A 12,887-nucleotide genomic window follows, 5' to 3' on the forward strand; every position below is an offset into this window, starting at 1 on the left:
CTGGTGAACAGACTTTGGAGCTTGTGCAAGGTTCTGAGGGAGTGGGTCTTTTGCGGCAGCGGCAGCACCAAGCGAACATCGCTAACCACGTACCAAGCCTATTACAGGTTGGTAACAACTCTATTTCATTACTTTAGCCTAACTTCTGCTGCTGCTGCTGCCGCTGCTGCCACTATTGCTGTGCTAGTGTCTGAGCTTGTGTTTCTTTAAACTAGCAGAAATAGCTGACACATGTTCCTCATATCATTGGCCAGAGTACGAAACGGATATGTTCGTAGAATGCTGCGAATGTGAGTGCAAGTATCATTTCGGTAAATGGGCCGGTGTGACCAAGAAATCATTGCGTGGGAAAACCGAGGCCGCTAAAAAGTGCTGGCGGTGCCCAGCATGCAGGAGTGGTGGATTGCAGGCTAGTGGCGGTGAGGAACATCAGCCTGAAGTCGATATGAGAAATCTTCCCTCATCTATCAACCGGGGGGTTGGAAATCCTCCCCTTTTGAAGAGAAGGTAGACAGTATAGAGCTGTCCATCCAATTCATGTCTAAAAGCCTTGATGGAATCAAACAGAACCTCAATTCTCAGATGACCGAAATAAAAAAAAACCTAGAAAGAGAGTAACAGAACTGTAAGAAAAGGATGATAAACGTAAACACGTACAGGATCAGCTCCTGCAGGAGGTTAATGAACTCGAATTTCGGGGCAGGCGTCCCAAACTACAGGTTCATGGGACCCCTGCGGCGCAGGGCGAGAATCTGATTCCTTCGTTGAATGAGGTTGCTAACAATCTGGAGGTACCTCACCTCACCGAGTCCGACATTTTATCGGTTCACAGGCTACCCGCTAGAGAACGAAATTTGCCCGGAGTGATTATTCATTTCGCGAGGCAACAGACTGGAGATGGATGCCTAAAAAAACGAAATAAACTAAAGAACAATGCCCCTTCGGTTGTTCATTTAAGAGAATTTGACACGGCGTAATCGGGAGCTTCTTCGAGCAGCTAAAAACGCGCCAAAGCGAAGAACTACGCTTATGCATGGCATACAAACGGATAAATTCTTGCCCGAAAAACTGAAGGAGCACGCGCTGTTCTCATCAAGTGCAGCGATGACCTTGACAACTTGCAGATAACTCGGAGCCCAAATAAGTTTTGACGAAAATGATTGTGTCACCCCCAGTAGATTGAAGATACTACGAGGATTCATTTTTCAATCTAACATATCAAAGTTATTATTCACATATTTCCTCGATTAATTTTAATCCCAGGAGCATAAACAATAAACAAGACTATCTAAAGTTGTTTTTTGAATCATTATGTATAAGTACAAAACGAGCGTGTTGCTAACAGTAATTAAACATGAGGAAGATACGAGAAAGGTGTATCTTCCTCATGTTTAATTATGTATAAATCTTGATGCTTTGCTTTGTACGGAAACGTAGATCCCTAAAAGTCGGAGCCTCCTCATTTCACTGGCCATAAATGCACCCCCCCCCCCCCCCCCCCCCCCCCCATTCTGGGCAGAAAAAATGCAAAAGGAGGCAGGGTAGCAATTTTTTAAGAGAATGCATTTCTTGATTTGTGTTAGATGCGTTTTCCGCTACCTCGACAGACGTCGAGTCTCTTGTTTTAGACGCCGAAAGTACTGTTATTTGTGTTGATTATATGCCGCCGACTGGAGACAAATCTCAGTTTATATCTTACTGTGAGGACAGTCTTGGGGTTCTTGGCTCAACAGCTAAGCCCTTCTTTATAATGGGCGATATAAATATCGATTTCCGTAAAAAAGAAAAGCACGCGTTTGAATTACAAAATGGCTTGTGTACCTTGTATTAATACTGTGACACTACCCACCGGGGTATCCTCGGATGTCGCGACTTATTTCGGCGTATGTATAACAAATTAAAGCACTCACGAGGTTTCTCCTGGCATTTTTACACGCGACATAAGTGACCATTTACCTACTTTTTGTTTTGCACCTGTGGTGGCGAAGCAAGGAAAGGAACCGAACACGACGAAGCTCGGGCCAAGACTATTTTTTATATCACCGTCACGCGCTTGTTGCCTTTTAGCCCCGCGCACCCGCATTCGGTGGACATCCTTTTCTTTGATGCTCTGTCACCACACACCTTTTATACCCTCGTTACACGGGCGCACTTAACTGCAGTTACGCTAAGTCACAGTTAGCGCACAATACTTGCGGACAACATTCTGCGGCTATGCAGTCAAAGCAATGGGCGAACGTGCGCTTGAGCATCTTGAGCATCTATCGAAGCAGTACGCGCGCGCTCTTCACTTCTTCTGAAATAGCTGTCAGAGAGTCCAGTGCGGTATCTGTGGTGCCGCGCAACAGCAGTTAAGATGAGTTAACCGCGGTTAAGTGTGCCCGTGTAACAGGGGTATTAGAGTGCAGCTCTTAGGGGCCCGTTTCCAGCCTCAGCCGGAGGGGGGCCGGGTGCCTCTGATTCCTCGTGACGCCACTGGGTCTACCTAGTGTCACTAAATAAGCTACGCTTCAGAGTAACGACACTTGGCCATATTGTGGCTTAAAATCATGGTTGCCAGTTATCTGAAGCTTTATCTGAAATCACAGGAAATGCTTTTCCGCCCTCCACAAATGTTTAAACCGTTCGCGACAGAGCAAAGCAATATTACATGACCTTCCTAACACCGAATCTAATGCTGAGGAAGTCGCACTTTTGAATCATGAGGATCGGCCGTTGCGTCTGTTCTGCATACGAGCCAAAATGGCGGCGCCCACAACAATGTCGGGGAACGGAGTGCCGATACTCTAAGCGCAGCTTATTTAGTGGCTCTAGGTCTACCCACACTCCTTCGATCAGAGCCAATCAGAGCTCGGCGTTCTGACGTCACCCCAACCCCTGTAAAATAAGCAGACGAACTTGCGCTCCGCATACGGTGTGCAAGTTCGTCTGCGTCTTGCGTACCTTGTGCGTTTGTTTTCCCCCGACTTCAACCAATGATGGCGCGAGCTTCGCTGCATAGTCATCGTTGCGTTATCTGCAATGCTGTTTGGTTTGGCGCCATCTAGCGACTGAAGCAAGAAATATTGGGTACCCCTGGGAGTGGCGCCTGCATTGTTCAAACGTGAGCTTTTACTCTTGTGGCGCCGCTGAGCCTAGTGTCTGAAGCAAGAAATACTGGGTATCCCAGGAAGCCGTGATCGCGTAACGTGCCAGTACAGCGGAAGCTACGGCTCTGGCGGGCCAATCGGAACGTGACTGCGTATCACCGGAGCGCGCCTCAACTCCGAAGAAGTATCAGGCTTTTCGCTGCGTCATGCTCCAATATGTGTGCGTTGCGCTCGTATACGTCGCGCATTTCGAAGTCTTCGGCACGCAATGTGGGGCTTATCGTTCGCCGTTTGCCAAGTTACAACGAGATAGGGTGTAACCGTGCGCTTACGTGCGGTGTCACCCTGCTGGCGCCGCCTGGCCGTTGCCGGCTGCCTATGTGTTGCCCTTTGATCGGCTAGGGTACCCCTCTTCGCGTTCCAATGGGCGCGTTCAGTAGCGGCCCCGGAGTCAAGGAGTCACTGACTCCTTCCACTGGACGGCCAAAAGTCACTTCCGGTGCACGTAACTCCGGGGCTTCGGAGTCAAGCTCCGAAGCACCGAGTCCGGAGACGGTGCACGTAGAGTCAAAGGAGCTAAAATGACGTCATTTCCTGACTGGTGACGATTTCCGGCGCTAAAAGAGTAAAAAACAAACAATATGGCGGGATAAGCTGCTTCGGTTCCGTAGCGGGTGCGCGGTTTGCTCGGTTTTGTTAATGAAAAGTGCTCAAGGTAAGACGAATAACGCGTTCGAATATCTTTTTGAGGTAAGGCTCTTTCGGAAAATGCATTGGACCGTATTTGGTTTGGTTTGAATATGCTAATAAACAACGCAAACGTTCATTTGACGCGCCGTCTCTTGATCGCCGTTGCACGGAAACTCGGTAATATTGACGATAGTCCTGTCCGCGCTCAACAGAGAAAAACAGGGTATGAACGCAACTTTGGAAGCCGGTTGGACACTCACGCAGAGCATGATACCGATTAATGTTTTGCTTGCGTAGCTAAATCGGGGTGCACGTTGGCTGAGGCTCGCTTCGGCCGACAAAACCTTGATCGCCGAGCGCGGCCGAACTTCCCGTCTGTATACACAACGAAGGGCAGAACAAACTTATGGCCGTATAAAAGTATCGCAACCGGCGGGGTAGATTCGCTGAGCTCGGTATTCCGCGTGTACTGACGACGATTTTTGTCGGCTTTTATAACAGTAGCTGACTTTGCACCGCCAAGCGAAGGGCTCGATCGCGTTGCATCGCTTCGAACAGCAGCGCTGATGTGTACAATCACCCGCTTTTTCTTCAACGACCTTGTAAAGACTTCTTCAATACCGGCGTCAAATAAAAGCGATCGTGCTCGCCATCGTCTGCTTCCAGTTTATTCGGAGACCGTCTGGCACAGGGGAGGAAGCGGAAACTGCGTAGAAGCAGGTTTGGAGCCGCGGGTTTTTTTGCCGTTCAGTAGGCGCTCCGATGACTCCGACTCGAGGCACTCCGTTCGGAGGCAAGGGAGGCGCTACTGAACGCGCCCAATGAGCCAAAGACGCATTTTAGGACACTTGCTCGCCGTATTGTGTGGTCGTTGTTCAGTGTAGCCGTGGCGCCGACGGTACTCCTGCGTTCGTTGCGCTCCCGCACACGCCTCGGAGAGCAGGCGGCTGCCAGGCTGATTCCGCTGAAATTTGCTTTGACGGTGAACAAGCATCGTCGATTTTGACGGTGCGCCGCCGTCTCTGCCCACCGAAGGCCTCCTCTTCTCTCACCCTCGTCCGGGTCTCCCGCTCAATGATTTGTCGCTAGCGCCCTCTCTCCTTGCGGCGGCATCTGAAAAGAACGAGCTCACGGACGGGCCTAAGGAGAGTCGAGTGGGGCGCCGACGTCGCTTTCGTGGCCGATGGTTGCTGACGTTGGAGCCGCCGTGTTGGTCCGCGGGTCCCAGCGTGCGTGCGTGTCAGCCGACCTCTCCGGTAACGGCCGCTCTGCTCGGACTCAGACGGCGGCAGCATGGAGCTTCCCCTGGGAGACGTGGTGAGCCCCCAGTTCGCCTTCCCCATCGTCGGCGTCATCGTGTGCGCGCTGCTGGTCTTCGCCTTCGGCTTCAAGTCTCCCAGCTTGCCGCCCAGCTTCGTGGACGAAGAAGAAATCCAACGTGCGGACGCCAAGAAGCTAGCAGCCAAGAAGAAGAAGCAGGCCAAGGAAGCGCAGAAGGTACAACCCGACGCGACAACTTAAAAGCGGGAGGGTCAACGGAACCTTTATCTGTTGGTTCATCTATCTTTTTTTTTTTTTATTTCGGGGAAACCTGTTGACTGCGTGAAGGGCTCGGTTGAAACGAGTTCTCGGGTCCTGCCATATGCGAGCTCCGAAAACCGGATCAACTCTTTCGGGCACGCCGCTCGCGCCTTCCCTAAATCCCGTCCTCGGAGCTTGCGCCCATCAACAATTCCAAATAAGAAAAAGAAGAAACAAAAATTACTTCCTCAATCTGTGCCCGGATCATCGCGGTCCTCCGCCATCCGCCACAACCCGACCGCCGGAAGGCGAGGTGCCGCTGACCTAAGGTCACGTTGCGTCGCCGCTACTTTTTTTTCGTCGAATCTCGCCTAAAAAGAAATCGGATTACTAGCGTTTATTCGATTAAGGGAACCGCAGCAAACCTCCTTAACCCGATCTTCTGTTGATCCGTTTTCTCGTGCAGTGGCTACTTAGACTGAGCCAGCGTTATCTTCTTTTTTATCCTCTCCTCTTACTTTCGTGTCCACGGCAGCGCTAGTTGGAGCCTCCGGAAAGATTAGATGGGTTTTTGTGTCCGAGTGGCGTGGAAGCGCACGGATTTTTGCCGCGTGCGCTACTGTACTGCCTCGGCTGCTCTTCGTTGACGGTTCCTGCCCTGCTTGACCTCAGATTCCCTGCTGTGCTACAAGGGCAGATTTTTTCCCCCGATCAGGAGGTTTCATCTCTCTTTCTAAAAAGAGAAAAGAAAACATTACGGTATGGGAAAAAAAAATAATTAATCGTTGCACGTGCTACATCCCTACCCTGGCACATATGTAGAAATGATCAGGAATAATTAATCGTTGCACGTGCTACATCCCTACCCTGGCACATATGTAGAAATGATCAGGAATCGTTTTAAAGTTACCGTCCATAAAAAAAGTTTTTTTTCTTTTGGAAAGGGAGAAAGGGGGGGGGGGGGGGGGGGCGTTCGATAATCTGTTGAATAAAACAATGTTTCATGAAACATATATTTATGACCTCTGCAAGATTGAAGTCACCAGGGGCAAGGGACCCATGTGCCTTTCAGATTCTTTGGTTGGATGATTTTCTAACGCTTCAAATAAAAAAATTATGTTTCAGAGAATGGTGGTTAATGGCACAGATGCAGTTTGAGTTATCACTAACAGTCCTTTGTGAACTAGCTAGTAGTACAGAGAACTAGTTGTCAGGAGCTGATTTTGTTTCTAGTCTCTCCTCACCTTTGACCCTCCATTGTGATTGACAGTTCACTGGTATGTTTTGTCAAGGAGATATAGACAAGTGGGTGTGATAACCTTCTGCTACCATAGCACAATATGCTAGCCAAATGGTGCAAGCCATTTCCCATTTTGTTGGAATAACCAATAGTGACAGTTCTATAAAATAATCGAACCTGTGGTCAGCATGTGTGTGTGCATACTAGCGTTGTGCTGCATCGAACCAGAACCTAGTTGCTACTCTTCAAAGTGTCAAACTCATCTGTACGATGACAGTGGAGTACATGCTACATACACCCTTAACCTTTGAAGTGTCGGTCACCCACTTTCGGTGATGTAGCGTTCGTGGTATTTGTACTAGCTCAGAGGTGGTGATGGGCCTTTTCTAGTTGTGGACAGCATTCCCTGTCATCTATACATGTTTGCAAGCGAGCACACTTCAAAGACTAGTCTGGCCGTCATGACAGGGAAAACGATCAACACACATACCACATACGAGACTGGCAAGTGCGGGCACGCCTTATTGAGGCTCGAAGGTTGGATGGTGTAGCAAAATGGCAATGTCCAGGGGCCCGTACAAACCTGTATAGGCACTGAGTTTGCCAGCAGACACCCAAAGCGGGGAGTCCTCAGCTTACAGAGGTTGCTTCAAGCTGTCGACTGATATGTGTTGTGAAGTAAGACCATTTCTTGCCAGCACTTCTGAAAAAAGTTATATGTGGCTGTCTGTCTCCTTGTTGCCATAGGCAATTACCGTAAAATCCGTACAAGTGTGGTTTCCCGTTCAGTTTTTCTGGCTAAATGTACATAGGCTAAACATTCGGAAACATTTCCACTGGACATCACGTGATGTCCAGTGGAAATCGGATCAACTGCGTGATCTGCGGCATCGGTACATGTCACAGGCGAGTTTGTAGCAGATTCCCGCGTGATTATCGCACCATGGAACCCAAGTTTGCCATGTCCATGATCTGTTTGCCCGATATCGGTTTCCTTGACAGAGGAGTTTGTAGCAGGTTCCTGCATGTTAGTTGCACTTTGGAACACAAATCTGTCACGTCCGCAATCTGTAGTACGAGTTCCCGTGAAACGAGGGTTTGTGATGAGTTTCTCGCATGTTTATCGCATCGTGTTTGTGCCCTGAACATATCTAGTAACAGTCAGGTCAGATATACAGCGTAAAATCCTGTATCAGTTCCCCTATCGTGCGGTTGATAGCGGGTGCCGTGGTATTTACCTAATTTTCGCTGAACTCACGCTGTCTCATTCTCAAAGATCGCCCACCCAATATTTTTCACCATTTATCTCCAAAATGGGTGAGCATTCATTCAGAATTTGACGTAATATCTGTTACCCTCCTATGTCTGCCTTGCAGAACAAGCCTCAGTCTAACGGCCATGCACCCACAGTGTCGCCTAAGGCAGCTCCAGTTCCAGCCAAGCCAAAGGCTTCGGAGAAGGCCGCAGCTCCTGCCAAGCAGAAGACGGAAAAGCTTGATGCCAAGGTGAGATGTGTTCACGCTTCGTATTTGTGCCCTGAACATCTCTAGTAACATTCGGATCAGACGTATACATGGCTTGCACTGACGTCACATCACATACTTTTGACCACCATGTAAGAGGAGGAGAGGGAAGCTGCTTTTGTAGGAATTTTGAGTGACGGGTTAAAGGGGTTATGAAACGAATTTTGGGGGATGGGATAAATTATTTTAAATTGGGACTTTACTAATCGCATATTGTTAGTTGGCCAAAAGAAAGAGGGTAGAAAGTTAAAAGCCAGCTTTTCGATACAAACATTTGAAAATATAGCGGTCTATTTTGTACCTCCTTTCCTTCGAAAGCTCTCCGCCTTTTCACTATGATACATCCGCGGTTCCCAAAGCGCGTTAGCGGTGCCAACCTGACGTCAGCCGAGCCCAGCTCACGCATTGGACACGAGAACTGCGTCACTTGGACGTATGCGCTCGTCAACAATAAATCCGTCGACGAATATTCGGATTTGCGTTCGTGGCCAATGAGTGCCCAGACGGAACTTATTGTCACTGGGGAATGACAAGTTCTATGGTGGGCATAAAAAGCACGGTGGAAGCTAGGAGTCATCGCACCGGTGCCGAAGAATGTCACGAGGACGTGATTTCACAATTCGCATTTGAGTTGAGGATTAAAGCTAAGGAGGAAGAAGCAGGAAAATCGTTTCATGACCCCTTTAATCTTCTATAATCTTCTAGGAGGAGAATAGCGACGTTTGAGCAAGTCCGGGAGACACAAAAGAGGATCCTGCTAAGAGGGGAGCTCCTTCTTCCCCTCTTCTCTGGTGTAGTGTATAGTGTGAAATCTTGTAGGGATGCCTTCCACCGAGAGATTGCCCATCCCCTTTTTTTGACTAAAATGGATAAAAATTTCAAAAGAGCACCCATTGAACATTGCGCAATATCCGACAAGAATCACATGAACCACGCAATCTGCGGAATCGGTGTGCATGGCAAGCAAAAATTTAGAATTTAAAATTTAGCTCTTTTTGGTGCCTATGGGAGAAAGATTATTACAGTTAGACGTGTGCAGTTGCTATAGGGGCCACTTCGTTTGAACAATAACGACGATTCATGATAGGAGCATGATGTGGAAAATAGTAGTAAATCTTTGGCATGCACTGCTGTCAGTTTGTTTTTAATTCAAATAAAATATAGTTTATACGGAGCTGAATTCTTGCATTAGTGAGGGAAATATCTAATTTTTTTCGAGAATTGTAGATTTTCGAAAAAAATTTTGCAGAGGATTTTGCAGATGTTTTTGCAAACATCTGCAAAATCCTGCCGATTTTGCAGATGTTTGCAATGCAAGAACAAAGAGCCGTACCTATGTATACTCTACTTTGTGTAATTTCTTCTGGTTGAGACAGACACACACACCATAATAAAGCGAGGCGGCTACCGAAAGGAATGACCCGCTATTGTTTGCAAAAATTACCGGGGAAATGTTTGAAGACACGTTGCTTTATATTTCAACCTACCAGTACAAAACTTCCACTTCTCGTGGGTTCAAAAGCACAAAAACCTTAGATGAAGACGGAGTTCAAAGCCCCAGTAAAAATTATGGCAAATCTTAGGGGCTGCCAGTGCATGGAGTATATCAGCTGTACAAAAGATTTGAGCCGCCATTTTGCTGTAGCTAAATATGACAGAGACTCGCCAAAGTTTTGTAGTTGGCCATCTTCATTGCGTGTCATTTCACTTTTGGCACAAATAAGGAGCGTTGCTTCGTGGTAGTGATAATACGGATGTTCTTGAGGATGCTGCTTGAGTGCGCAATATTGTTTTGGTTAAAATCACCGTGCCTCTACTTTTAGATTCGTACGTGATGCTGTTCCTATTGTTTTTATGGTTGGAAGAGTCTACTACTTATGGGAAGTCCTTTTACTGCGTTTTACGTGGTTGTAGTCTAGTGCTATAATCTTCATTCCTTTCTCTTGACGCAAGATCCCGCAAAAGCCTAGCTCAGTCTGAAAATGCGACGATAGCCAACAGTGTCCGAGCCCAGCTTTGCGAGCAGTCTCTCCCATCTGCTTGCTTGCAGTCTCAGTCATCCAAAAAGGTGACGCAGCCAGAGAAACGCCCTGCAACAAAGGGAAAGAAGGCCGGAGAAAAGGAGAAGGCACCCGCTGAGGCGGCCGCACCTTTGACAGCCGAGGAGAGCAGTGGTGAGTCCTTCTACAGTTCCATGAAGCCAAAGGCTCATTCACACACGTGCGAGCACAATGCCACCATCTGTTGGGTAGCTGTGAAACGCTCACCATTTCCATATATTTCCCGTCATTTTTGTGCATTTTACCATTGGCTCGAAAAAACTTGTCAATACTATAAACTATCATTTCTCGTAGATAGCATGCACTTAACATCTCTCAAATACTGCAAAACTCTGGCTCTAGTAAAATGCGATTCCAGGGCTACCCCCTGGGTGGCGTCAGTGTGCCAGCACGATCTCTCGTCTTAAGGTATTGCGAGAGGTCGTAACCCACTCACTCCTAAGGAGTTGCAGGTGTGCTAACCAGCCCTTAGCTGTGGTTCGGCAAATGCAATAAGGAAAAAAAAAAAGGACCCTCGAGGCAAGAGAGATGTGGCCAGAATTTGTCAAACTCTAGCATAAGAATGCGCAGGGAGGAAAATATTTTCTGCCCTGCTGAAGATTTCACGAGCTAACCTTTGAGAGCATAAAACATACTCGTAGTTTCTTAAGACAAGAAGAGATGAAACAATAGGAGACAGATTGTTTGTAATTAATGACCCCGTTTGTAATTGTCGTTCATTTTTCTTTATATATCTTTTTATTTATTCTTTTATTTTTTTTTTGTCTTGTGGAATTGTAAAATAACTTAGCAGCTTGCCCGTCTTTTACGATTCCTCCCGAGATTCGAGGCTTCTATACTCAATTTTTATGCTTAGTGCATGATGCTGCCAAAGTTGCTGGCACGACCAGGTGGATTAGATGAACATTTGGTTCGCACCGGCTCTCGTCCCAGTGAGAAATGACACAAAGGCTTGTGCCAGTAGCTTTGACAGCGTCCTGCACCAAGTGTGAAATAGAGCATACCGTACAATACTGAGCATCCACCCATTCCAAACTAAGTGCCCACCCCAAAATTTTGCAGCATCTGAAAAAATATGCACAGTAGATATATAGGTAAAATTAATGACCTAACAAGCGCCCATTCCCCTATTTTTGCGATTATCTTCATATTTTGAGTGGGCGCTTGCTCGGTATTTTACGATAGGCTTATTTGTCCCATTCTTTTCATGGAGCAGCGCATGTTCTTGAGTCATTGCCTCACTATACGCCTTGCTTTTGTGAACAGCTCCTTGGCTTCAGCGCCTATAGTCCGTTGCAACTCAAGAAGGTGGGGCGAGGGAAAGAAAGACTGGGGAGGAGGAAGCAGACTGAATGCTGGAGAAGAGAGGGGGAAACCTCCCCCTCCAATGTTCCACCTGCTTCCTCCTCCCCGGCCTTCCTTTCCCTCGCCCTACCTCCTTGAGTTGCAACGGACGATAGTGAAAGGGAAGTGTGGACGGCATAGATGACAACCAGCTCATTTATTAACTCTTTCTCGATCGCGCCCATAGGCCATCGATCACCGGTGATCAATGGTTTCCAAGTGCCGTCAAGAAAGTCAAGTTAATGAGGAGACTCATGTTCCACAATCTCTGGGATAGCCGAAGAAATGTAGTTTCAGTTTCAACGTAAGTTTGAGCTTCATCGCAAGCTGGTGGGCTGTCAAAACTAGTCCTGAGAACAGTGGTTGCACTTGTCTAACATGGCTAATTACTTGCATCAGTCTTCTTAACAAAGATGGCATTATTTACATATTTTAACAGTATTGTGGCATGTTTTTTAGACCTCAAGAGCCCTGGGGACCCCTCAAATGATGTTATATACATTGCCTAACAGATGGTTGACTTTAATATCCAAGGCTGTCCTGAGCCGGCATGCGCGCTTTATGTTCCCAACAAGGTGGGCAAAAATGTTAAATATGAAGAAACTGCAATCAAGGCTATGACGTAACCAAGGTAGAACACAAATAAAGAATTCTGCTGGGTATGTGAGGTCTACTATCTTTTTCACCAGTATTAGGAGAATAAAATTGTTTACACGGATCCTGTGAAAATAGCTCCTTTTCCCGTGGTCAGGAAAGAGTTAAAGGACTCCTTAGTTGACTTGCTTCGTTTGAAGAAGCAGATAAGCCGGCATTTGCGAAGCGTCATTTGAGCTCCTTGGCGGGACTCTTCGAAGGATGTCTTCCAAATAGGCAAATGTCGGCAGGGTTCAGGATGTGACGCGATTGAGACTCACTGTACTCCCCCGTTACATGCTGTGCGTATCAAATTGGCCACTTTGTTTTACACGCATGGTGTAAAGCAGTGACCAATCTCTCTACGAGCGGAGTGCTTTGCACTGGTCGCGCTACAAGGGTGAGCGGTTGTTTGTTCTGCAGATGGCTGGGTGCAGCTGCTGAGCAAGAAGGAGAGGAAGGTGCGACGCAAGGAGGAGGAGAAAGTGGTGGTGCCCATCGTGGAATCCGTCGAGGCCGTCACCAAGCCACAGGATGCTGCCGGTACGTTTCTCGGGTGCTCTTTTGAATTGATTGGCATCTGCAAAGGAACACCGCGTACGTCACCCACGTAAAGGAGTGGTAGAGTGCAGCATGTCTTCGGTGTTCTCTAGGACACGGCTTCTTAAAGTTTTTAATCTTGATGAACCTTTTTCTTCCTCAACTGATACCGTGTTTCCACGATTCTAACGCGCCCCCAATTCTGACGTGCAGGCCGATTTAGTTTCCAGATAATCAAAAGGTAAAT

The 12,887-nt window shown here is 47.5% G+C and overlaps 1 protein-coding gene across 1 annotated transcript in view; it reads left to right on the plus strand.

The window, feature by feature from the left end:
• The first annotated feature begins 4,860 nt into the window (after window positions 1–4,860).
• Window positions 4,861–12,887, plus strand: part of LOC8041294 (proteoglycan 4) — a 34,234-nt gene continuing 26,207 nt past the window's right edge. Inside the window, exons 1-4 of the mRNA XM_029993909.3 lie at window positions 4,861–5,276; window positions 7,917–8,045; window positions 10,114–10,237; window positions 12,524–12,643. Coding sequence (XP_029849769.2) covers window positions 5,073–5,276; window positions 7,917–8,045; window positions 10,114–10,237; window positions 12,524–12,643 — 577 coding nt within the window. The 5' untranslated portion in view covers window positions 4,861–5,072. The remainder of the gene's footprint in view (window positions 5,277–7,916; window positions 8,046–10,113; window positions 10,238–12,523; window positions 12,644–12,887) is intronic.

This window comes from Ixodes scapularis, unplaced genomic scaffold (genome assembly GCF_016920785.2).
Source record: "Ixodes scapularis isolate PalLabHiFi unplaced genomic scaffold, ASM1692078v2 PGA_scaffold8__174_contigs__length_109621045, whole genome shotgun sequence".
NCBI lineage: Eukaryota > Metazoa > Arthropoda > Arachnida > Ixodida > Ixodidae > Ixodes > Ixodes scapularis.